The sequence below is a fragment of the Rhodamnia argentea genome, chromosome 9, assembly GCF_020921035.1.
Source record: "Rhodamnia argentea isolate NSW1041297 chromosome 9, ASM2092103v1, whole genome shotgun sequence".
Lineage (NCBI taxonomy): Eukaryota > Viridiplantae > Streptophyta > Magnoliopsida > Myrtales > Myrtaceae > Rhodamnia > Rhodamnia argentea.
This window is the reverse complement of record NC_063158.1, coordinates 2,430,151-2,454,245: the sequence shown is the minus strand read 5'-3', so window position 1 is coordinate 2,454,245 and position 24,095 is coordinate 2,430,151. Positions and strand designations below refer to the sequence as shown.

Below are 24,095 nucleotides of genomic sequence, written 5' to 3'. Positions count from 1 at the left end.
AGCGATCTAATACAATTTTTTTCATCGTCCTCGAAATATTGAGGCATAAATTATCGTTCATATCAAAAATATTTTTTATTGACTAATTATTAAGTAATATAAGTCATCATTCTAGTGGAAATGATTTTCAAAAAGATTCGTTTTCGTGAAACAAACGGAATCATTAGGCTCGTTATTTTGTCTCGAGATCGGATAAAATCCGTATAAAAGAGACGGTATACATGGTCAATAATTTTGCTTTGCTTTGGCGGAGCAATTTCATTGCACATACAAAATACCATAGAGAATTAAAAAGAAATTGATAGAGCGCAACGCTCTCAAACCACAAAAATCAATAAACGGGGACAGAAATTGCTCCCACGGGGTTTTCTCTAATATCTCTAATCTGCGATTTTCTATTACATGGGCAGTGCATGTTTTGTCTTATTTTCTGGAAAATTCAGATTCTATTGGTGGAGGAGGACAAAATAACTTTCGTGGAATAAAGAAACGACAACATATGAAGGGGTTTGCCATGGCCAGGGGCCATTTTTTTGTCGGAGCGGAATATGAAGAACAGCGGGAGTGGAAATGTGGATTTTCGGACCCGCACTGCATGTCCAAACGGATGAACATAATTATTATTCTTGGTTTTTTCGTTATAATTCCCCCACCAAACCGCACCATCAAGGATATACGACGACCGTGCAACTGCTTAAAATTTCCCCATGTGACCACTGCTCCTCGACCACGTCCTCTCTCTCTCTCTCTCTCTTCTGCCCTGCGAACATCGCCATGGACAGTGGAGTGAAGGAGCTCCAAAAGAAGCTAGAGTCTTTCTAATCCTCGTTAGTTTTCTGCGCCTTTTTGGTTTTGGGGCTTCTGGGCAGCTTAGAAACCAAGAGGCCAGCTCAAGCAATTCGCCAAGTTCTCTCCTTTTTTTGGTTTTGCTGTTGTTGTCGAAGTCCCTTTTGCCCAGGCGACTTTTCTCAGCTCTGTATTATTAGGGACTCGATCTTGAGCTGGTTGGATATTCTTTTTAGCTGAAAATTAAAGTGCCCGCATTGCAAGAAAGTGGGGGTTTTTTTAGGGGGGTCTCTCCTTGTAGGGCCAAAGTGTTTTAGTTCTCTGGGTGAAAAGGGCAGATCTTTGGTTTGGTTCTTGGTTTATGAGCTTCAAAACGAGAGGCACAGGCTAGTGATACTGATGCTTTTCCCCACCACTAACCTTTCGTTGGGGTCATCCGATGAGGGTTTACAACTATTTATCTTCTATTTTTGGTGAAATTCGACTCATTTTGATGTTCATGCCTTCAACTCAGATAACATTTCCCTTTTGTTCAGTTCTGTTCCTTTTATCAAGCTGTGTGCTTTCTTAGTAACAGGAAGTCATCTACTTCTTTTATCAACCCTCCAGCGTTGATTGAAATTATTGGCTATGCCCAAGAAAAACGCCATACCTTGTTTTTTTTTTTTTCATCTCATTTGATGCTCTGAACAGAAAGTCTCTAGTTTGACCTTCTCTCTGTGTTTCAGTGAACATCTTCTTGGGCAAAAGCCATATTCTTCTTTCATTTGGAGTTATTACTTGTCGGTTCAATTTGGAGGAGAGTAGTTGAGGAAAACCCATCTGGGTCATTGCTCTCCGGATGCAAGAGCAAGCAATTCGGAACAATTACATTCCTTTTTCCCGTTTCTTGAAGATTCTAGAACAAGAGGAAGAAACCTAGTGCAAAAAAAGGTATTTCTGCTGCTTTATTAGATTATTTTGGAGTATGGCAAGTGGAATGGAGAACCAGGGGAAAGTTCCTGCAAATTTGAAGAAAAAGCTTGCTCTTGCTGTGAGAAAAATCCAATGGAGCTACGGAATCTTCTGGTCCATCTCAACCAGACAGCCTGGGTACTAATAGTTTCATCTCAAACATTTTATTCCTAGTCTATTTTTGCCATTATAATAGCTATTAATGTTACGCTAGGCAGAAAAGATCCATTATTATTAGTATTCCATCCCACAATACTTTGTCCTGGCTCCAACGTTTGTCCTCTTACGATTCTGGAAACATTGCAGCGTGGCAAGTATGATTTGCAGTCTCAAAATCTGAGGGGTAGATGCGAAGAGACTATATGATGAAAAATTCTATGTTTTGATTTTCTTTTCCTTTTTCTGCGAATGCTTGCTTTGTATTGTTATTTGCCATTGTCTGTCTCTTCTGAAGTTTCAATTATAGGAATTAGCTCTATTACTTGCAATGCACTTGATGGCTGTCTTTTCATACTTACATGGTATCCAAGAACTCTGGATTTCATCGATGATTTTATGCTCTATCTGTTGTTATGTGAAATGGTTGGGGAATGTATCTTTACGGCAAGGTAAGGGAAATGAATAGCTAATTTTTATTGTTCAATGGTTGAATTATTTTTCTTGTATTTGGTAATTCCCACATTACTTCAACATATTTAATTAGCCCTTCAGCAGTGAAGGGTAAGTGTTTGATTTTGATTCTGAATGTGGTCCACAATGTGATTACTGCAGGGTCTTGGAGTGGGGTGATGGGTACTACAATGGAGACATCAAAACCAGGAAAACAATTCAAGCCGTGGAACTTAATACTGACCAGATCGGTATGCAGAGAAGCGAGCAACTGAGGGAACTATACGAGTCTCTATCTGCTGGTGAATCCAGCCCACAAGTTAGAAGGCCTTCAGCAGCATTGTCCCCTGAAGATCTCACCGACACGGAGTGGTATTATTTGGTTTGCATGTCGTTTATCTACGACATTGGCCAAGGGTAATCACTGATCACTCTCTGAGTCTGTTGCACTTGTGATAAAATGATTGGAATTCTAATATGCAGTCTCGTGTTCCTTGTCTGCACCCTCTCCACCTCCACATTCGACACAGATTATTGAGTTTTGATGCTACAAACCTCAATGAAGCTAAACCATTTGCGATGATTCTAATGTGCCAAAGGTCTGTCTGTTGAGGGTCATAATGGTAATTCTTCAGCTGCATTATGCTGCAGGTTGCCAGGAAGAACTTTAACTACAGGTCAACCTACTTGGCTTTGCAATGCCCATTATGCAGATAGCAAAGTGTTCAGTCGTTCCCTTTTGGCAAAGGTTCGTGACGATCTCGCTTGAGCTACGAGTTTTTCATGGATGGTATCTGATCTGCAAGGATTTTCTGATATGCTCAAGATGATTGAAGACCACTGATATAGTTTTGTGTTTGATTTTGTTGCACAAATGGAACCTGTGGGACCATCCTCCTCAGAGTGCATCCATTCAGGTACATTTTCGTTTTCAGAAGAATTTGAATCAAAACCCTAAAGTCCTCAAAATATCTTTAGCTACTTCTCAAGTCATCCACTCATTCTGGAGCCACCCAGACCAAGAGGAGGGTGAATTCCCATGCAATTTCATTAGTATTTGAGTGCCATATCCACCATTACTGTTGATATAGCAGGACCACCTTGGCCATTATCATCCATTATGCTTTTGGACATTCATAAAGTAACTGATGGCTTTAGAATCAGCAGAATTTAGCTAGTCTTAACGACTCTGCATACTTTGATTAGTTGTAACCATCCACTTAAAAGATGCTGGTGGGAAGTGATTGAGTACTTCAAAAGTAACTCATGGCGGTACCTCTATGCCCATAAATATTGCTCAACTGGGGCTAATGAGCCCAAACGATACATGAGTTGGCTTGTTTTCCCTGGTTTACTTTTCCCTGCTCAATGGCACATTTCCTCTTTTACAGTTTGAAAATACGTTTTGGGGTTGTAGTCAGTAAGCAAGTGATTGAGCTGATTCTCTTGGTCTCAAACTGTGAATAGCTAGTAGAAAGCCTGACTTAACCACCAGCCATTGTAAACATGGCCCCCAGATTAATGTTAATTGATATGTCATCTTTTCTGAGTTTCAGACTGTGGTATGCTTTCCATTTCTGGGGGGCGTGATTGAGCTCGGTGTGACTGACCTGGTATGATATCAGTATCTAACTCCTGTTTCATTTACGAGGAATTTCTTCGTTTTTGGAGAATGCAAATGCAATTTAAGCCAACTGGCCCTAATGGAATTGTTTGCGAAGGTTTTGGAGGACCCTGGTCTCATCCATCACGTCAAAAGTACTCTTTTGGAAATCCAGTACCCAACAGCTTCCAAGAAATTCAGTGCTCTCATTGGAGATACGAGAAACCAAGACGATGTTGATATTCTCGATCATGACATTCTCGATGCCAAATTGGTTCCTGTGGTAAGAGAACTGGATATGGCTTCTCCAGACACCTGCTCAAATGATTTTGAGGCCAACCAGCTACCGGAGAATTCATTTGTGGTTGAAGTGATAAATGGAGTAGCTTCTCAAGCACAAAGTTGGCAGTTCATGGATGATGAGTTCAGCAACTGCTTACACCATTCCGTGAACTCCAGTGATTGCATATCCCAAACCATAGTTGAACCTACGAACTTAAGGTCAGTCCAAGACGATGACAAGGCAAATGACCCTCAAGGATGTGATTACACAAAACCAACCTTGTTGGAGAGTGAAAATGGCGATGTGCATTACCAGAGTGTCCTTTCATCGCTTTTGAAAACGTCGCACCAGTTGATTATCGGTCCACATTTTCAAAGGGGTAATAAGGAGTTGAGTTTTGTCGCTTGGAAGAAGGGACGGTTTCCGTCTCGGCAAACAACACAAGGTGGGACGCCGCAAAGGGTACTGAAGAGAATCCTATTTCAAGTTCCGCGGATGTATGATAATGCTCTTGAGTCCCCCTTAGAAGATGGCAGGGAAAATGGAGTTTGGAGGCCGGAGGCTGATGAAATTGGTCTGAACCATGCAGTTTCAGAAAGGAAGCGAAAGGAAAAAATAAACGACCGCTTGTGTATACTTAAATCAATGGTTCCTTCGGTCAGCAAGGTACCTGAAAAATTCTCTGCTGCCTCAAAGCTATCAGAGTAGCTCGTCTATAGAATCTCTTATTATGGCTTTCTATCTTTTGTGATTGCATGTGAAGCAGGTTGACAAGCTGTCCATTTTAGATGACACAATTGTGTACCTGAGAGAGCTCCAGAGGAGGGTCGAAGAGTTGGAATCTTGCGGGATTTCGATGGAAGTAGAGGCAAAATCGAGAAGAAAGCCCCATGACATGGTCGAGCGGACTTCTGATAACTGTGGGACCCATGTGACAGGCTCGGGCAAGAAGCCGTTCGTGAACAAGAGGAAGGCCAGCGACATCGATAGCATGGAGCTGGAGACCAATTCTGTGGTGCAGACAGATGTGCCTGCCGATAATTTGACAGTCAAGATTAATGATAGGATTGTGCTGATCGAGATGCGGTGCTCTTGGAGGGAGGGAGTATTGCTGGAGATCATAAACGAGGTGAACAATCTCCATTTAGATTCTCACTCAGTTCAGTCATCGACCATTGATGGGATTCTGTACTTGACCATCAACTCTAAGGTAGGAATCAAGTTAAAATTTTGTTTTCAGTTTTCAGAAAAAAAAAAAAAAACATTAGCTATAATATCTTGCCAAGATCAGTCATTTTTCACTGAGGTTACTGCACTTGATTGCATATAACAGATGCACAGCACAACCTACATGAGCCTGAACATTTCGGTTATGGCCCAGATTGTACTTGTTCTAATGACTCCATCTCTAATTTTGCAGTTCACAGGGACCGCGGTAATGTCTGCTGCAACAATCAAACATGCACTGCAGAGATTCGCTCTGAAACGTGGAAATTCATCTCCGTTCTAATAACTGCATGTGGTTGTACACGATGCTGCGATATTAGCTTAGTCCTGGACATCGCAAGACCACTGTTGAAGTTTGTTGAGTAGTTTTTCACGACGGTCTCGGTAGATAGTCTAATAAAATGTAGGCGATGTCTGCGAACATTGCAATCTGTACTTAATATGAGACATTCATCACATGCCCTTGTACCTAAGAGAAATCAGTGACTTCATCTGTATTCTTGCTGCTGCGGATCTTCTTACGGTATTGGCGTTCAATGCGGCGCATCGAGCTGCATTTAATCGATAAGAAAACTGCTTTTCTTGATGTGCCTTTGTGTCGACTCGGAGAGTAGTTTACACAGGGCCTGCTCCATCATATGAATGAGAGAAACTGCTTTCTTGCCAAGCAGGAATGAGTCTTTCAGGTAAAAAAGCTTCTTAGCAAAAGCGCCAGCAATTAGTTTGAGAGTAATATGAGAAGTTGACTTCCAAGACCACCTTTATCTTTAACTCCTATCTATTTGAATAATAACTTCTGCCCAATCTGTATAAAATGATAATATGACCGACTAGTTGGTATTGAGATGATCTAATAGTCCATTTCATTAGGGTAATTGTCCAAAAAGTTCTAAATTTATTGTAAGGCGGTCAATTCGGTTCTAAATCTTTGAATTGTGCTAATATAGTTCTAAACCTTTTGGCTATTTGTTAATTCAATCTTAAATCTTTTGACGATTTGATGATTTAGTCGTAAACCTTTTAACGATTTCCCAATTTGGTCCTAAACCTTTTTGGTAATTTGTCGGCGTAGTCCTTTACGCCAATATAGTTTAGGGCTGACTTTAAAAGGTTTAGAACTAAATTGGTAAAATTTCAAAAGCTTTATGATTAAATTGATACAATCGAAATATTTATGACTAAATTGACGAAATTTCAAAAAGTTTAGGATTGAATTCACACATTTGAAAGATTTAAGACGGACTTGATCGCCGTACAATAAGTTCAAGACTATTCGAACAATTTTTTCCCCTCGTTTCGCTGGAAACATAGGCAAGCAAAACGTTTTGAAGCCCATGCTTGTTGAATGTTTCCGTGCAAAATGTGTCTGGATTCAGAATTGGGAGGCTTTCAACGACGACCCTCGAGCGAATCCCTTTGTCGTATTGTCCCTAATTGAAGTTGTCACCATTGACATGATTTTTCCTTTCCAAACTGCTCCACCACCCTGTATATTCAGCCACCGAGACGGCAAATCAGAGCTTGACTTTCGAAACCAACTCGTGATGAGAGATTTATCGATTCTCATTAAAAAAAATTTCAAGGTTCCTCACGTCAGCAAGAAACCCAAAAATATTTCCCTCTTATTTTTTATTTATTAATATCAAGAAAAATCCTCCAAACTTATATTCTTATGAAAATTTATCCCAGATTGATTTTGCCATAACGAAAATTTCAAACTGGTACATTCGCGATAAATTTATTATAAAAAACTGAGGGTGAGCAGCTGCGAAATTAGGTCAATACTACGAAAATTTCAAATTGGTACGGCTAAGGGTGAGCAACTTTTGATCCGGATCGGTCCGGTTCTCGAGCGGTCTAATGGAACCGGTTAAAATACAGCAAGATGGCACGGTGCAATCTTGTTGGAGCTGCGGCACCTAAATAACAATGGCACGGGGTTGCAGCTAGATTGGAGAAGCCGCGCGTTACCAGCAGCTCGGGGATGGCACGAGCAACTGATAGCACTTTCTGGCATTGCGCCGAGCCACCAATAACAGAGACCGAAGCCTTCGAGTCTTTCCGCTCACGCAGTTTAACAGCCGTCTCAGCACTCATCAAATACATTTTTGTCTCTTTGATTTCTTTTGCCCCGTAAGCATTGACATTACGAGCAGCAGCCGATTTAGATTTCATAAATGTCCATTTCAATTATCTGAGTGAACAAGGATAAAGTTTGCAGAAGAAAATTTACACTTGCTTAGAGAAAGCAACGACAAAGAGCATATTTAAAACTCAACAACAAAATCGACCGGTCCAATTTGGTCCGGTCGTGTGTCCTTGGAACCGGGAATAGGATTGCCCGGTCACCTATTCTAATTTTAAAGACCGAAAACCAGACCTCCGCCCCTTTGGAATTGAGAATCCGACGCCGCTCCGGTCTAATCCAATTTGCTAACCCCTAGCAAAAATTCTAAGTTGGTACACTTATCAATTGCCATGTGTCGTCTAATTCAGCAATCTTTAACGAAAACTGACAAAGAGTAAATCTGTCATAGGTGCACCAAATTAAGATTTTTTTTTGATCAAAAAATTAATTTGAATAAATTTATCACACGTATCAATTTGAGATTTTTTGTGGTATTAATATTTTTTTGGGTCAACATAATGACGTTGAAAAATGAGCATGAACCAAACAAAAAAAATAAATAAATATAAAAGTAGGTTACCGTTACACCGTCGGTGCAAAAAAACAAAAAAGCTTATTTCTATAAACAGTCAGGAAATAAATCATCTGTTAATAGAACGAATTCATTTGCCAAAATTAAAATCTTTTATGCGAGCGAGCGGGCTTCGTCTAGGCTGATTTGGGCTTTGGACAATAATACTCTCTTAGGCCCGAGGTGTGGCCCGACTTCGGGCCTTCGACTGTTTTATGAGCCCGGCCCGTAGAAGAATACTACAGTGACGAAACAATCGTCACCGGCCGTGACATGAAAAAAAACTCTCTCTCTCTCTCTCTCTCTCTCTCTCTTCCAACTGCCAAACCCGCTATCCATTTGTGCTAAAACCCTCTCTCTCTCTAAATCCACCATCAATGTCTCTCTCTGTCACACTCCTCCCTCTCCCTCACTCTCTCTCTCCCCAAGCCCCAAGCTTTCTCTCTCTAAAGCCCCGGCAGCACTACTTCCCCTCCAGACCCCACCGACCACTTCTCTCTCTCCGCCTCAGCCCACCTCTTGCGCTCCCCCCGAACGGCCAGTCCTACCCGGACCCCTCCGGCGACGACCCGCCCGAAGCCCCCGAGGACTCCGAGCACGGCGTCTCCAAGTTCCAGCAAATCCACCGCCAGGCCTCGCGCGCGCGCAGGATCGAGGAGGACGACTTCAAGAAGCACCGGTCCACGTTCCTCTCCGCCATCGCCGACGTGGAGGACGCCCCCGAGGACGCCGACGCGTTGGCCCCGGCGGACGCTGGAGACGATTTGTTCGGGGAGATCGACAAGGCCATTGCTTTGAAGCGGAGGGAGTTCGTGAAGCAGGGCCTGCTGAAGCCGAATCCCAAGAAGGGTAAGGTGAATGGGGAGGATTTGGCTGATGCGGTCGAAGAGTTGGAGCCGGAAGAGGTTGTGGACTTGGAGGAAATTCAGGAGCTTCAAGGGCTGCAAGTCGTCTCTGAGGACGATGCTGATGATGGGGAAGATGATGGCGCAGGGGAGTTTAATGACGAGGTGAGTGGTAATTTGAGTAGGAGTAATGGTGGGTCTGTGTCGGATTCTCTGTTTGATTTGGATTTCGATACTTATGGTAGGACTAAGGCTAGGATAGTCGAACCCAAGTTTAGGATCACTCTGGCTGAGCTCTTGGATGAGAGCAAGGTTGTTCCAGTTTCGGTTTATGGGAACTTGGAGGTCGAGATCACGGGGATTCAACACGATTCGCGGGTGGTGAGTTCAGGGGATCTGTTTGTGTGCTGTGTTGGGAGGAAAACTGATGGGCATTTGTTCTTGAGTGAGGCTGATAAGAGAGGTGCGGTTGCTGTGGTGGCCAGCAAGGAGATTGATATAGAGGAGACATTGGGTTGTAAGGCGTTGGTGATCGTGGAGGACACGAATGCCGTGTTGCCTGCCCTGGCAGCGTCGTTTTATAGGCAACCTGCAAGGCATATGGCAGTCATTGGGATAACGGGCACGTATGGGAAAACCACCACCTCGTATTTGATTAAAGGGATGTACGAGGCCATGGGATTGAGGACTGGGATGTTAAGCACGGTAGCTTATTATGTGCATGGGGATAATAAGTTGGAGTTGCCAAACACAGACCCTGATGCTGTGTTGGTCCAGAACTTGATGGCCAAGATGCTTCATAATGGGACTGAAGCAATTGCTATGGAGGCTTCTTCACATGGACTGGCTATGGGGAGGTATAATGAGGTTGATTTTGACATTGCAGTTTTCACGAACTTGACGTGCGACAATTTGAATTTTCATGGAACTGAGGAGGAATACAAGGCTGGTGAGGCCAAGTTGTTCTCGAGGATGGTGGATCCCGAAAGACATCGAAAGATTGTTAACATTGATGACCCTAATGCCCCTTTCTTCATGGCACAAGGAAACCCAGATGTGCCTGTTGTCACCTTTGCAATGGAAAATAAGAATGCAGATGTTCATCCACTGAAGTTTGAACTTTCCTTGTTTGAGACTCAGGTTTTGGTTAACACTCCTAATGGGATATTAGAAATATCATCTGGGTTGCTCGGAAGGCACAATATTTACAATATACTTGCAGCTGTGGCGGTTGGGATTGCAGTTGGAGCACCCTTAGAGGACATTGTTAGAGGAATAGAGGAAATTGACGCAGTTCCTGGTAGGTTTGAGCTAATAGACGAGGAACAAGCATTCGGAGTGATTGTGGATTACGCTCATACACCTGATGCCCTCTCCAGACTCCTTGATTCTGTTCGAGAGCTTGGGCCAAGGAGGATTATAACTGGTGCGCTTGTGTTGCCATCTTTAACTTCTTAATATCTTATAGTCACATGTCTAATTGCCTTTTCTATAAAAGATCATCTCCTTTCTCCAACTCCGGTCAAAGGTGATGCCGCTTGATGTGATACAAGAGCTTTTAGCAATAGAATTTTTTGGTAGATTCTACGGGCATGTTTTACTGGATATGTATAGTGCTTGCTTATTTCGCAGTCAAATGCAATTTGTCCTATGTCTTTTATGTGCTTCAAAGCTTGTAATCAGATTCACTGTGATTACCTTTTGAAAAGTTGGAAAAAACCTTGACATTGTTTTACTTTTTCCTTGAATTTCAAGTTTTGTTATCAATCCCTAATCAAATTTTCTGGAACTACTCTTTACATCTGACTGTTGCTGTGTCCTGTGAAGTAATTGGCTGTGCTGGTGAGAGTGATAGAGGGAAGAGACCCATGATGACAAAAATAGCTACTGATAAAAGTGAGGTGACAATGCTGACATCAGACAATCCAAAGACTGAAGATCCATGTGAGTAAAGTAAATGGAGTTACTTGTATATGTAGGTAAATTTCTCCTTGAAGTTCTAACAACAATGAGCTGCTCTGTTGTCAACAGTGGACATTCTTGATGACATGCTGGCTGGAGTCGGATGGACAATGCAGGACTACTTGAAATATGGGGAGAACGACTATTATCCACCTCTATCTAATGGTCACAGGCTTTTTTTGCACGATATTAGACGAGTAGCTGTACGTGCCGCCGTAGCTATGGGTGAGGAAGGCGATATGGTGGTAGGTTTTTCAGGCCTTTTTTCTGGTACTCTTGTTTTAGTAATTGCTTGACATCAATTATGTGCCACAAGATAAGTATCTAATAATTGCAAATAGTAAGCAGTGGCACATCCCTTTGGAGGGTGCATTTGTCGGTGTTGATTTTTATTATGTGTACGTATGAGGAGCTTATTTTACTGTGCTTTTTATGTGATATAGTGTTTTTACCTGTTCCTCTTTGGAATCAAGAATTTACCCTCTCAAAGAATTTTCATAAACATGATATATGTTCAAAGAGATGGATCATTGAATTTTGTGAACCAGCATATAAGTGCACCTTAGGAGGTTCGATAAAAATATCATATGCGAAGCTCCTACAGTACCTTTTGCATTATTCTGTTTTAATTATTCCCATTTTCTTCTAATCTTATCTCGGTTACTACGTCTTTCATATAGGTGGTGGCTGGCAAAGGTCATGAAATTTACCAGATAGAGGGTGACAAAAAGGAGTTTTTTGATGATAGGGAAGAGTGTCGAGAAGCATTGCAATATGTGGATGAACTTCATCAAGCCGGAATAGACACAAGTGAATTTCCGTGGCGGTAAGTGAATTTTCTATTGGAATAGCATGATATAATCTGATTTGGGTGATGATAATTTATTTCAAGGAAGATTTAGCTTTGTCAGAGAAATTTATATACAACCTACAGTTAGATAATGAGGTGGTGAAGTTGAAATTGATATCTATTTCCACAGCAATTTAGGGAGGTTACGCTCGACGCACATGACCTCGCTGGGAAGAGAGTGCTATTGTTCCTTGCACTTATCATGCCATTACATATTTTCAGCATGATCTACGCGTGTTTGCAGTATAGACTAAAAATTTGTGTTGTAATGTGGTTCTATGACTCATCTTGCTTGCTTTTGCGGGTCTGCAGATTACCAGAAAGTCATTAGCGCAGTACCGAAGGATAGTGCGGAGATATTTGAGTTTTGCTGGTTATAGATGAAGCTGGTGCATTGTGCGGCTCGCGTTTTCGGCGCTATAAGATTAACAATCACCTCAAGCTACAAATCTGAAGAGCGCCCGAGCCGTTACCCAACCTGTAAGGTAACATGGTTACTGTTTGAAGTGAAAGTGGGTGCTCGACTGAGCAGAGGACGATAGATCTCACTCAGTGCTTTTTCGGGGGTCGTTTTTGAGTTGCAAAGGTTATATACATGGTAGTAGCATGGGAAGCAGCCCAAAATTCCTGCAGATCGATGACCATTTTTTAGTTGCATCCGGCATGTAAGTTGAGCTGTTGTATTCGATTAAGAATTGGCTGGTTGTCCAAAATATTGAACAGAGCCAGTTGATGAGTTCATGGTAAATGGTAGATCAACTGCAATTGCCATGCACTGGATGTTTGCATGCATTTAAGACCATGCAAAAACATGAAATTTGGAATGGACCAAAACGAAATTCTGAAGTTAAATCTTTTCCCTATATATTCTTCTTTTGAATATGCAAGGTAAAAAAACTGCCTAAACATCTCCTGTGTTCTGAATCTGTTGGAATTTGACCTCCGAACCTTCTGCTTTTTCTCCTTTCCAAACCCTAGACTATCTTAAAATTAGACAATGATCCTCCTTCCATGAGTCAACAGTTAAGTCTTCGAATATCGATTGAGACTCTGTCCTTCAGGCAAAAAGTGATATTATCTCCCCTACTTTGATGAAGATTCTGAGTTGAACTGTCACAACTTAGAACCTTTTATACACTGCAGGTGTGCAAGATTTTTAGCTTCTAAACGAACTAAACTGCTTCATAATCTGAAGTTAATTGCAAAACTTTAAAGATGCAGTTTCAGAGGTAGATACTTCAATGAAGGTAGTGAACTATTGCAAATGCGCACCTAAGTCACTAAAAGAGATATATTCCCAAGGTGGTGATCATTTGAAGGTGACGGTTTACTTATTAATTACTTAACAGGGCGTGGGACTTAGGAATTGCACAGAGAGAGCAACGGCGGCGTCAATCATACAGCTTCGCAGGTTTGATTGTTCGAAAGACGATTTTCTTTCCTCGAGGAAACGGAAGGGATGCGCAAGGAAACGGAGCATTTACGCCAATTGCATTTAATATATACATGATAATTTATCATATAGATATAAAAATATACATTTAATATATAATGTGTTACAATGTGTCGGAATTCTCTAATTTTTTTTTTGAAATAACGTGTCGATGTATCGTGTTGTGTCGCTTGTCACTTGTCGGTGTCGGTGCTATTTAGGGAAGCACTATCGATCAACCATTTCGGTGGGGTTCCGTCCACGTTCATTATTGCATTCTCATTCATCATTTGCTTTTGGTCGTTAGGGCTGAGAATGCAGTTGGCGGTTATGAACTCATGACTTGGTAGCATCTGTGCTAAGACAATGATCGATTTTGTACACACTATAAACTGACTACCGGAACTTAAGGTTTGCATTCACTCTACTGTATCAAACCAAGAAACACGACATTTATATGACACCCACAAAAAAAGAATAACAATGTTTTTGTAGTGAAAAAAACGAAGACGTTTTGGTCGGCCCACAATGCCCGCCTAATACTATCGTGTAGAGGTGTCGAATGGCTGGGTCGGTCGGATTTGGATCGGGTCGAATATGATCCTTCCATATTGATCAATTTAACCCGTTTTGACTTATATTCATGCAATGAAAATTCAATGACCCATATCCGACTCGATCTATACCCTACTCAATCTATATTGACACCTCCCGCCCTTCTCCGCTACCGCCGGCCCGCTCTCCCGCCGCCCCTACTCCTTGCAATTCTCTCCGCTTCGAACTTGTTCGACTTCAACAGCAGAACTCCTATTCATCACAGATAAGAGAGTCCCAGGTAAAGTTAATTATAAGGATCGTTTAACCACTTTCATTAGTGTATAGCCGACTGACCGGTGCTTGGTCGGTTGGCTTGCCATGGGACTTTGATGCAAATCCTTCGCAAATGCAAGTAGAAGGGTCATTGATCAACATTTATTCTTGCAGCATTCATGCTCAGCTATCTGCACTAACAAAAGCCATAACGATACGAGTTCCAAGAGAAAAAAAATTCTAAAGTTTGATCGAAGCCTTCAAGCACAATCATTTTGTGAAAATTCTAGTACTTCAATCTTCCATCATACACATACGTGTGGAGTCAATGACATGAATAAAAAGTAGGAAGGAACGACCTACAAATGGTGGTCCACTTTTGTTCCTCAGTGCTAACTCCGGTACTTACTTTAATAAAAAGTAGGAAGGAGCGACCTTAAAAGGGGGTGAGGCCAAAAATGATCGAAAATGAGTTGAGCTAAAATTCATATTTGATCAATTTTTAAGGTAAAAGGATATTAAGAGTACCAATATTCGTATACGGCGCTTACTTTAATGTAAATATTTTTTTTTGGATTACGTAAGTGCCGTTTTTTTTGAAAAACCGTTATTTCAGTGCTAACTCCGGCGAGCTTCGCACAAAATCTGACATGGCATCTACATGGCTCACTGGAGCATCCTAGTCAGCAAAAAAAAAATAATAATAAAAAATAAAAACCAATAAAAAAAATCCATGTAATATTAAAAAAGTAAAATAAACTAAAAAACTAAAAATAAGCTAAAAAATTAAAAATAAAAAAAGTTAAGTGCCCTTGCCTCCTTCGGCTGGCGATGGGTGGGGGAATGTCCGAGGGAGTCTTCGAGCCTCGCTAGGGGTCAGCGAGGCCTAGTTGTCCCTCCCCGCCACAATTGCAAGTTTGTTTTTTTTTTTGTTTGAGTTATTTCCCTTTTTACTTTTAATTTTTTTTTTAAAAAAACTTAATTTTTAGTTTAAAAGTCCACGTGACCTCCACGTGGACTGAATTTTAAAAGAATAATTGCCACGTGGATGCCATGTGGACAGACTTCTTTTTTAAAAAAAATTACACATAATATTAAGAAATTAATAAAAAAATGTCACGTGTCTTGTTTGGCCTGATTTGGCTCTTAAGTGATCGTTTTTGGTCGGAATTGGCGCTTAAGTGATCATTTTTCTCCGATTTGGCACTTAAGTAATCCAAAAAAAATATTAGCACTAAAGTGAGTGTCGCACACAAATATTGACATTCCGGATGTCCTTTTGCCCATTTTTAAAATTTAATGAACCCATATATGACCCAAGTATATAAAAGTGAACTAAAAAATACCCATATTGACACCTTTACTGTAGTCCAGTTTTCGAGAAAAGTACAAAAAAAAAATCATAAACTTATTACATTGTTTTCATCAGTCATAAACTTTTTAATTAGACCAATTTAATCTTGAGCTTTTTTAGATTGGTACTAATTCAATCCATCGTGCAAATTTTGACCTGAAATTATTGATGTGGATACCGACCATTTTATGTGGCAAGGCCAGACGTGAACATTTTCAATATTATTTTAGTAACTTTTTGAGTGTTTTATAATTTTTTTGTTGTTTCTTTTCTTTTTTCTTTTTATTTTGACCGGTGAGGGTCACAACCCTTGCTCAGAGTCAGCGAGGGCCTTCGCGGCCCCGTTTGTCGCCCCTCACCCAAATCTGGTGAGGGCCTAGACGAGGGGCGCAACCCTTGCCAACGGCTAACAAGGGCTTATTGGGTCTCACCTAGTGGTCCGTAGTGACTCTCGCTAGCCAAAATGAAGGGGTAAAAAGGTAAAAGAAGAAGAAAAAAAATTCGCTCTATCTTTTTTTTTTTTAATTTCTTTCATAAAACATGTCCACCTCATAACTTACTGTGTCACGTAGAATGGCCAGTATCCACGTAAACGATTTCCAGTCAAAATTGGCCGCATAGATTGAATTTGTACCAGTGTGAAAATATTTAGGACTAAATTGATCCAATTGAAAAGTTTAAGATTAAATTAATATCAATGCAGTAGGTTTATGGTTTTTTTGATACTTTTCTCTCAAATTTTCAAGTATGGTGACTTGCTCCATCAATTAAATCATCATGAAATGGGTCCAAGTAATATCTTTTCCCCTAATTAACCTAACTTTTAACGGGGAATGTACAAACCATGAAAGTAGGACTCGTAGATCTTGAGGAAATATACCTAACGGCAGTTATAACTTCAATGCTGCAACCGACATCACAACCCGATTCTTCAAGCTGAATTTATTGCCGTTGACATTTGGGATTATCAGTGTCCCCACCACCCATTTCACGCATGCTAATAGGTTTAATTAGCCGTTCGAATTAGAGGACCGAAATTTGAAATTGACTCCATAATTTTCGGACATGCTATCATGTGTGCCAACGGAGTACGTATATGCTTGCACGACCATGCTTTCTGATTAGAAAGTTGCACGGTCAAATCTCAGCCGCAGATCACAAAGATGGAAAAGAAAAGATTAGAAGTTAGAGTAGAGCCCTCCTTTGATTTGTGGTTGGAATTTCGCCTTTAATGTTGCCATCCCTTGCTCCGCTGTTATGATAGCCGCTCCCTAACCAATTCCTCTTACGATATAAGACACGTGGCTAACTCAACACGGACATTCTCGTACTTTCCTTTTGAGTTGAAAGGATATAAAACATGTAAAGTGCCATGTTCCGATAGTTCGATCTTTTATTTACAGACAGTCAAGGAGATTTGTCGAAAATTCCAACGAGGCAATAGCTGGAGGGTTGAGTCGTCGCGAGTTATCTAATTAATCGCCTAACAAATTTATGGTGAGACCTAAAGCCTTGCATGACAATTCACGTGCTAACATGCGCTCGAGGGTCAATTAACTTTTCAATTTAGGAGGATTTCGACATCGACCTCAAACGTCGTCGTCCTCCAATACCTGCTACTGTTAGGTCCCACGAACAGTTTGATGTAAGATGTACGCGAGGAAACAGTTCCACCACCCGATGCGATACATTTCAAGCTGAATTCTAAACTTAGTACCCATAGCTCATGATACTACTTTAAGAAAAATTGTCCAAAAAATCCTAAATCTATTGTACTTTTGCAAATTCAATTCTAAACCTCTCCATTTTTGCCAATTGAGTCCATCCGGTCAATTTTAACTGAAAATTACTAATGTATAGACACCGGCCGTCCTACGTAGCACGATCGTCGTTGACGTGGACAATTTCTAATAATGTTTTAATGCACTTTTCATTTTTTATATTTTTTTTTCTTTTGTTCTTCACTATGGTCGGCGAGGGCCGTGGCGACCCTTGCCGGCACAAGAAAAAAAGTGAGGAAGAAAATAAAAAAGGCAATAGAAAATACAAAACTTAGAAAAATTTTGTTAAGATGTTATTAAAAATTATCCACGTCGATCTTGGTAGATGGTCGGTGTCCACGTCAACGATTTTTGGTCAAGATTGGCCAAATATATTTTGTTAAGATATTATTGAAAATTATCCACGTCAACGCCGGTAGACATTCGGTGTCCACATCAGCGATTTTTGGTCATTTGGCAAAACTTGGAAAGGTTTATGACTGAAATAGCAAAATTAAAAGGTTTAGACAAATTTAGAAATTTTTGGGCAAATTTTCTTATATTTTTCTCTATTTCTTTGTTAGAGATCAATTGAGTCGTGAGGAGTCAATTAGAAAATTATACATTTCATTTTGTTCCAATTTGAATGGTTAGTCCTTTTTCAAGCACGTCGTGCTTTTCAAATTCTGCGGGTCACGTGACGTAAGTCCTCATTTAAAGAATTATACATAAAACTTTTTAAAACTAAAAATATGGACAGGCAAATATAAATGTCATTTTTCATAATTTTTTGTATTTTTTTTTTCAATTTCATGTTTTGGAAAAAAGCAAAGTTGGCTTTCTATTTTTTCTAAAAGGGTAAATGGCACCCATGTTTCCCGAACTTTGGCCAAATGTGTGTACTATGGTAATTGAACTTTAAATTTATTCAATGATGTCCCTGAATTTTTACCCAATGTGTAATGTCGTCCTTGAGCTTTTAATTTGTTCAATGTGATCCCTGGACTTTTGATATATATTCAATTTAATCAATGTACTGTATGAAAATATTTAATGTGGTCTTTTGGCTAAAATTTAGGGACCACATTGAACAAATTTAAAATTCATGAATCACATTACATATGATCCAAAGTTTAGACGCCCGTTCGTGTCGTTATCCTTTTTTTCAAACACACTCAGGCAAGTGGGCTTGGATAGTGCAAAATACATTACACAGACCCATACAAATAACTCAAAATTATAAAGTTGATTTAAGCCACGACTTCTATTTCTCCTAGAAGATTTACAAACCTGTCCGAATAAATGCAGATTGAAGCTTTTCCGCGAAGGTTTTGGTCTCTCTCTCTCTTTACTCTCTGCCAAGAGAAATTCTTCATTTTTCTAGTGATAAAATCAAGTGCAAGATCTCCTTGTGGTGTCAGGTTTCACTCTTATAAATCTGCGTTTTGATTAAAGTCAATACATATTTTACCTTTATAAAAAAAAAAAAATCAAGTGCAATGAAGTTTCATTTTTTTTTTCGTATGATTTTCATTTTACGATGAGATGGGTAAACTTTTGTTTTGTTTTCTCTTCTTTTTTTTTTTTTTTTCCATAGCAAGTTATCTTTTTATGACAAGGAAGTCCATCTTAAGTTGGTAAACGTTGGGCACATGAAAATACCTTACTAATCTCGTGGACCAGTGAAGATGAGAAATCATCAAAAACTCATATAGCCACGGCCAAACATACTGCCAGACTTGGAACGTAAGTGGCGCAGCATGACGACAACTTTGTTGCCATGTTTTTAAAAGCAAATGGCAGTGGCATTGTCGGAGTGAGTGAGTAATTTAGGCGGCGGCCCAAGTGGATGACCGGGTTTTCGAATCAGAAGGCAACTCGGATCCATTCCATTGAACTTCACCTCACCGTCTCCGCCACGTAGACGGCGGGCCGCGACCCTCGCGCGAGGTTTGCATAGACAACGACCACCATAAGGCAGCCGACTGAGAGGGAAGCGCATGGGACGGCAGACTCGAGGGACTACGGGGTTGCGTCGGAAGTGACGGGCGGAGACCGATAACATAGCCTGTCATTTGTCAAGATGCTCACTCAATAAATATAGTACGATTAGCCTATTTTCAGGGGCGTCAAGTTCACTTGCATGTTTGGAAATCACTTCAAGAAAGATCTGTCCTTGTCTAGGTTGCGAGTTTCAAAAGGTCGGCCACATGCCGCTCTCTTGCGCTTCCGTGGGTTTCCTTTCCTTCGTATGTTGAGTACACACACCCTGTTTCGAAAATTGGACTAAACTACATCATTCGGTCCAATCAGACATGCCTGGCTTTCCTCGGCCGCTCTAATCCAGCTCGACCGCATATTGTAATCGCTTTCTGATGCCGATTCACATTATGGGCTACGGCTAGGAAGACGCTAATCGCACTAATTATAGAGCTATGGTATGTGATCACAGAAAACACTTGCTAAGATGCATTGCTTCAGAAAACGGAATAGTAGGGAACTACATCCAATCAGTTCAAATAGAATGCCGTGAGAAATGGGTGGTGTATGAGAAGCTATTAAATGTGGGGGTGGGCGGCTCACCGAAACCAAACCAGTCACATGAACAAGAACCAAGAAACAACACCCCCCCGCCCCCCAGCAATCAACAACCAACGTCTCAAAATGGAGACTCACGCATGTCGTAATATGTATGTATGTATATGCATGTATATATATAATATATATTTCATGATAAACTTGATGTACGTGCATATATTGATACATAAATGGATTTATTCCACGCCAATAGTTCCTCAACTAATCCCATTTACTTTCTACACCCTTCATTGAATGCGGGAATTTAAGGTGGGGAGCACTTTCCTGCAAAATTAGGTGAGCACCTCCCTCTCCTCTCTCTCTTTCTATTACCCCACATGAAGAGAAATTCGAACCTCCCGTATAATTAATGAGACACATAGAAAAAAGCTCTTGGTTTGGCAACCTGACAGTACTTTTAGTTATTTTTGATTACATAATCTTTCAATTAATGAGTATTTTATGTAAAACACGCGGCGATGATGTATGGATCCGAGGTTGAGATAGTATCGCCCCTGAAAATACTGTCGGGAAAGCATTTCCTTGAAAAAGAAATGGGAAAAAAACAGCAGAAGATGCATGGTTTCTAAGGATCCGGGCCTTGGTTCTCGATATTATGTTATGGTGTTAAAGAGATTAATTAGTAATGCATGAGGAGGAGGAGGAGGAGGAGATTGGATGGAAAGTCTATTCGGTGGGTTTCTACCTTAAATATGTCCAACGGCCTCAGTTGGCATTTAATTGTTGCTCTTCTTCGTGAGATGGTTTTGTTGTAATTGAGGTCCATGCAATAATAAACCCTCCAGGATATAGAGAGATAGATGTGAAAAATTCAACACCAGCGTGGCTCCTCCATATTAATGGCCTCCCTCTCTGTTTCTCTTTCTATATAATTACCTCCTTTCTCTTCTCTTTCCCTCAGTCACACACACTTCCTCTCTCTTCTTCTTCTTCTTCTTCGAGGACATAGCCTTTTTCATGGTGAAAGCACCAATCTTTTTCATGCTTCACAGTCTGGCTTCGATCTCGGAACTCCAGGAACGACACCCACTTGTGCTTTCTCGTTGAATCTCTCTTTCTCTCTTTCTTACTTCACTTGTTGCGTCTTTTCGTTCTCTTTCTGGGTTATCTTGGACCCGCATTGTTCATCTCTCAGCTTCGCCTTCACAGTTCCTCAGGCCCTGACAGCTACATTCCGACGGACACCTTATTTATATTTGGCGTAGCGTGAGAGTGTGCATGTCTGCTTTCTCTTTCGCTTGCAACGATTAGTAAAAGAGAGAGCGAGTTTAGTGCAGAGGCGGGGTTCCAGTGCGGGGCGGTGCATTGATACATCCTGTGCGGTCGGTGCGGTCACGCACGCTCTGAGGCCCGGATCGCATGGATCTATCGGCGGCTATCCTTTTCCTTTCGGCGTTCGCGGCCTATCTGTTGTGGTTCAAGCTCATCTCCGCGTCCCTCAGCGGTCCACGTGTCTGGCCCCTATTGGGCAGCCTCCCGGGCCTCATCAGGAACGCGGCACGGATGCACGACTGGATCGCGGACAACCTCCGGGCCGCCGGCGGCACGTACCAGACGTGCATCTGTCCCGTCCCCCTCCTCGCCCGGAAGCAGGGCCTGGTGACGGTCACGTGCGACCCCAAGAACCTGGAGCACGTCCTCAAGGCCCGGTTCGACAATTACCCCAAGGGCCCCACGTGGCAGGCCGTGTTCCACGACCTGTTGGGCGACGGGATCTTCAACTCCGACGGCGACACGTGGAAGAACCAGCGCAAGACCGCCGCGCTCGAGTTCACCACCCGGACGCTCCGCCAGGCCATGTCCCGGTGGGTAAGCCGGGCCATAAAGCACCGGTTCTGCCCCATCTTGAAGGCGGCGCAGCTCGAGGGCAGGTCGGTCGATCTCCAGGACCTCTTGCTCCGGCTCACCTTCGACAACATCTGCGGCTTGGCCTTTGGGATGGACCCGGAGACGCTGTCCCTAGGCCTCCCTGAGAACGGCTTCGCCACGGCCTTTGACCGCGCCACCGAGGCCACGCTGCAGCGGTTCATCCTGCCCGAGTTCATATGGAAGCTCAAGAAGTGGCTCCGCCTTGGGATGGAGGTCAACCTGAGCCGCAGCCTGGAGCACATTGACGCATACTTGTCCGACATCATCAGCACGCGCAAGCAAGAGCTGGCGAGTCAGCAACAGGTCGGCACCGGGCGGGCCCCAGCACGACGACCTGTTGTCCCGGTTCATGAAGAAAAAAGAGTCCTATTCGGACAAGTTCCTCCAGCAGGTGGCGCTCAATTTCATCCTAGCTGGGCGGGACACGTCATCGGTCGCGCTGAGCTGGTTCTTCTGGTTGGTCAGTCAGAACCCGAGAGTGGAAGAGGAGATCCTCATCGAAATCTGCACAGTTCTCATGGACACACGTGGCAGCGACCCCGCCAAGTGGGTGGAGGAGCCGCTCGTGTTCGAGGAAGTCGATCGGCTGATTTATCTAAAGGCAGCACTGTCAGAAACCTTAAGGCTCTACCCATCGGTGCCACAGGACTCGAAGCATGTCGTTGCTGACGACGTCCTTCCGAGCGGGGTATTCGTGCCGGCCGGCTCGTCGATCACATACTCAATATACTCGGTCGGACGGATGGAGTTCATCTGGGGACCGGACTGCCACGAATTCAAGCCGGAGAGGTGGTTGTCTTCTGATGGCAAGAGGATTGAATTGCAAGACTCTTACAAATTTGTGTCGTTCAATGCAGGACCGAGGCTTTGCCTTGGGAAGGATTTGGCCTATTTGCAGATGAAGTCGGTGGCGGCAGCTGTATTGCTGCACCACCGACTAATGGTTGCGCCTGGTCACCGCGTCGAGCAAAAGATGTCGTTGACATTGTTCATGAAGTATGGCCTAAAAATGAATGTCCACCAGAGAGAACTGAGGCCTATCTTGGCAAAGATAACCAAGAACAACGATGATTTGTGTGGGAAAGCTGGTCTGAGCAATGGACATTTTCCAGCAGCAGGCGAGGTCAAGATGGTCAATGGGGTAGCTTAACCCATGGCATTATTTTGGGGTTTTGGCTCATGATTTTGTGAATACTAAGTGCAAATGGTCATGAAGGCTCTCATATGATTGTCTTTTGCTGGAAGTCATTCATAAATAGCAGATGGCTAGATCTGTGCCATCTTTTACTTGAACAAATAAAGCTGGTTCACCATTTGGTTGTATGAGGATGTGAATGCTGGTGATGGAACAATGATGTCATACCTCTCGACAAGATTTCGGATAGTTTAATAACACTGTCAGAAGCTGAATCCATGGTGGAAGCAGAAGGATGGTTTGGTATTACAGAAACTACTTGTCAGGGCTCTGAAGGCTGAAGAAGAGCGCGGAGCGGAACTACTCACTCTTGATACTCAAAATTACTTGTCTGTATGAGATTAAGTTGTTGGTGTTATTCAAACTTAGCCCGAATAGAACCATTTATTGTCAGAAAATCAGTGTCCGTACTGCCTCAAGCAATGATTTAACATATGTAGATATTATATACTCGGACGTTTTCTTTCACAAAGTTGAATTTTATACTGGATTAGCAAATGTCTTGAGTGTGAATATATAGTTCCCTAGGGGAAAATTTCAGGCGCAACAGCTACAAAATATTACGTAATCTGGTTGTTGTTTATTCAGGCAAGTCCTGGTCTTTTTGTGTTTTTGATCCTTGACTAGTGTCCAGGATCAAAATCAGCAGATATCACCCAGCATTAAGAGGGAAAATGAATCCAGGCTAATGTCCGCAGAAAGTTTCATGACTTTTGGCTCATAACAGCACACATCTTTGTCAACACACGATGTCGGGGAGAATCCAGTGGCTCAACTTCTGCAATCATTGATTCAGGAAATTGGGTTCACAGAATTTGAGGGCGCTATCTAGGATCTGCCCTTTCTGGGTACTGTCAATGTCCTTTTGCTTCACAAGCTCCTGGGTTGCAGACTCCTGTGTTGCCTTTATTCAGGCAAGTCCTGGTCTCATATGTGTTTTTGATCGTTGACCATGGTGGAGCTGAAGCAAAACTTGCTGCGCCAATGATCAAGACCAGCAGATATCGCCGGCATTCAGAGAAAAAGGTGAATCCTGACTAATGTCTGCAACAAGAATTCATCATTTTTGGCTCATAACAGGACACATCTTTGTCAACACATGACGTCAGAGAGAATCTAGTGGCTCAACTTCTGCAATTATTATATGAGGAAAAATGGGGTTCCCAGGATTTGAGGGAACTTATCTACTATCTGCCTTTTCTGGGCAGAGTCTTTGGCTTCACAGGCTCCTGTGTTGCAGGCTAACCTGGTCCATCTTT

General features: G+C 42.1%; 3 protein-coding genes across 3 annotated transcripts; all 3 read left to right on the top strand.

Moving 5' to 3' along the window:
* Nucleotides 1-684: 684 nt before the first annotated feature.
* On the top strand, nucleotides 685-5,967 carry LOC115756105 (transcription factor EGL1-like). The gene is made up of 8 exons (XM_030695788.2): nucleotides 685-1,878; nucleotides 2,512-2,766; nucleotides 3,001-3,097; nucleotides 3,252-3,266; nucleotides 3,906-3,962; nucleotides 4,071-4,901; nucleotides 5,002-5,445; nucleotides 5,656-5,967. The coding sequence occupies exons 1-8, from the start codon at nucleotides 1,754-1,756 to the stop codon at nucleotides 5,743-5,745; spliced, it is 1,914 nt and encodes a 637-aa protein (XP_030551648.2). The 5' UTR covers nucleotides 685-1,753; the 3' UTR covers nucleotides 5,746-5,967.
* A 2,550-nt stretch (nucleotides 5,968-8,517) lies between these two features.
* LOC115756107 (UDP-N-acetylmuramoyl-L-alanyl-D-glutamate--2,6-diaminopimelate ligase MurE homolog, chloroplastic) lies at nucleotides 8,518-12,579 on the top strand. The gene is made up of 5 exons (XM_030695789.2): nucleotides 8,518-10,432; nucleotides 10,834-10,950; nucleotides 11,038-11,213; nucleotides 11,649-11,794; nucleotides 12,131-12,579. Exons 1-5 carry the CDS (start codon nucleotides 8,539-8,541, stop codon nucleotides 12,147-12,149), a joined length of 2,352 nt encoding a protein of 783 aa, XP_030551649.1. The 5' UTR covers nucleotides 8,518-8,538; the 3' UTR covers nucleotides 12,150-12,579.
* An 8,109-nt stretch (nucleotides 12,580-20,688) lies between these two features.
* Nucleotides 20,689-23,303, top strand: LOC115756111 (cytochrome P450 86A22-like). Its single transcript, XM_030695793.2, is given in 2 exon segments — nucleotides 20,689-21,953; nucleotides 21,955-23,303. Coding segments are annotated over 2 exon segments (1,659 nt in total). The 5' UTR covers nucleotides 20,689-21,131; the 3' UTR covers nucleotides 22,792-23,303.
* The last annotated feature ends 792 nt before the right edge of the window (nucleotides 23,304-24,095 follow it).

Excerpts from the sequence above, each read along its gene's own strand:
- LOC115756105 (XM_030695788.2), top strand. The coding sequence starts at position 1,754 with ATGGCAAGTGGAATGGAGAACCAGGGGAAAGTTCCTGCAAATTTGAAG. Across the intron at positions 2,767-3,000 it reads ATCTACGACATTGGCCAAGG|GTTGCCAGGAAGAACTTTAA; the intron begins GTAATCACTGAT and ends ATTATGCTGCAG. Across the intron at positions 3,963-4,070 it reads AGCTCGGTGTGACTGACCTG|GTTTTGGAGGACCCTGGTCT; the intron begins GTATGATATCAG and ends TTGTTTGCGAAG.
- LOC115756107 (XM_030695789.2), top strand. The coding sequence starts at position 8,539 with ATGTCTCTCTCTGTCACACTCCTCCCTCTCCCTCACTCTCTCTCTCCC. Across the intron at positions 10,433-10,833 it reads GCCAAGGAGGATTATAACTG|TAATTGGCTGTGCTGGTGAG; the intron begins GTGCGCTTGTGT and ends TGTCCTGTGAAG. Across the intron at positions 10,951-11,037 it reads TCCAAAGACTGAAGATCCAT|TGGACATTCTTGATGACATG; the intron begins GTGAGTAAAGTA and ends TGTTGTCAACAG.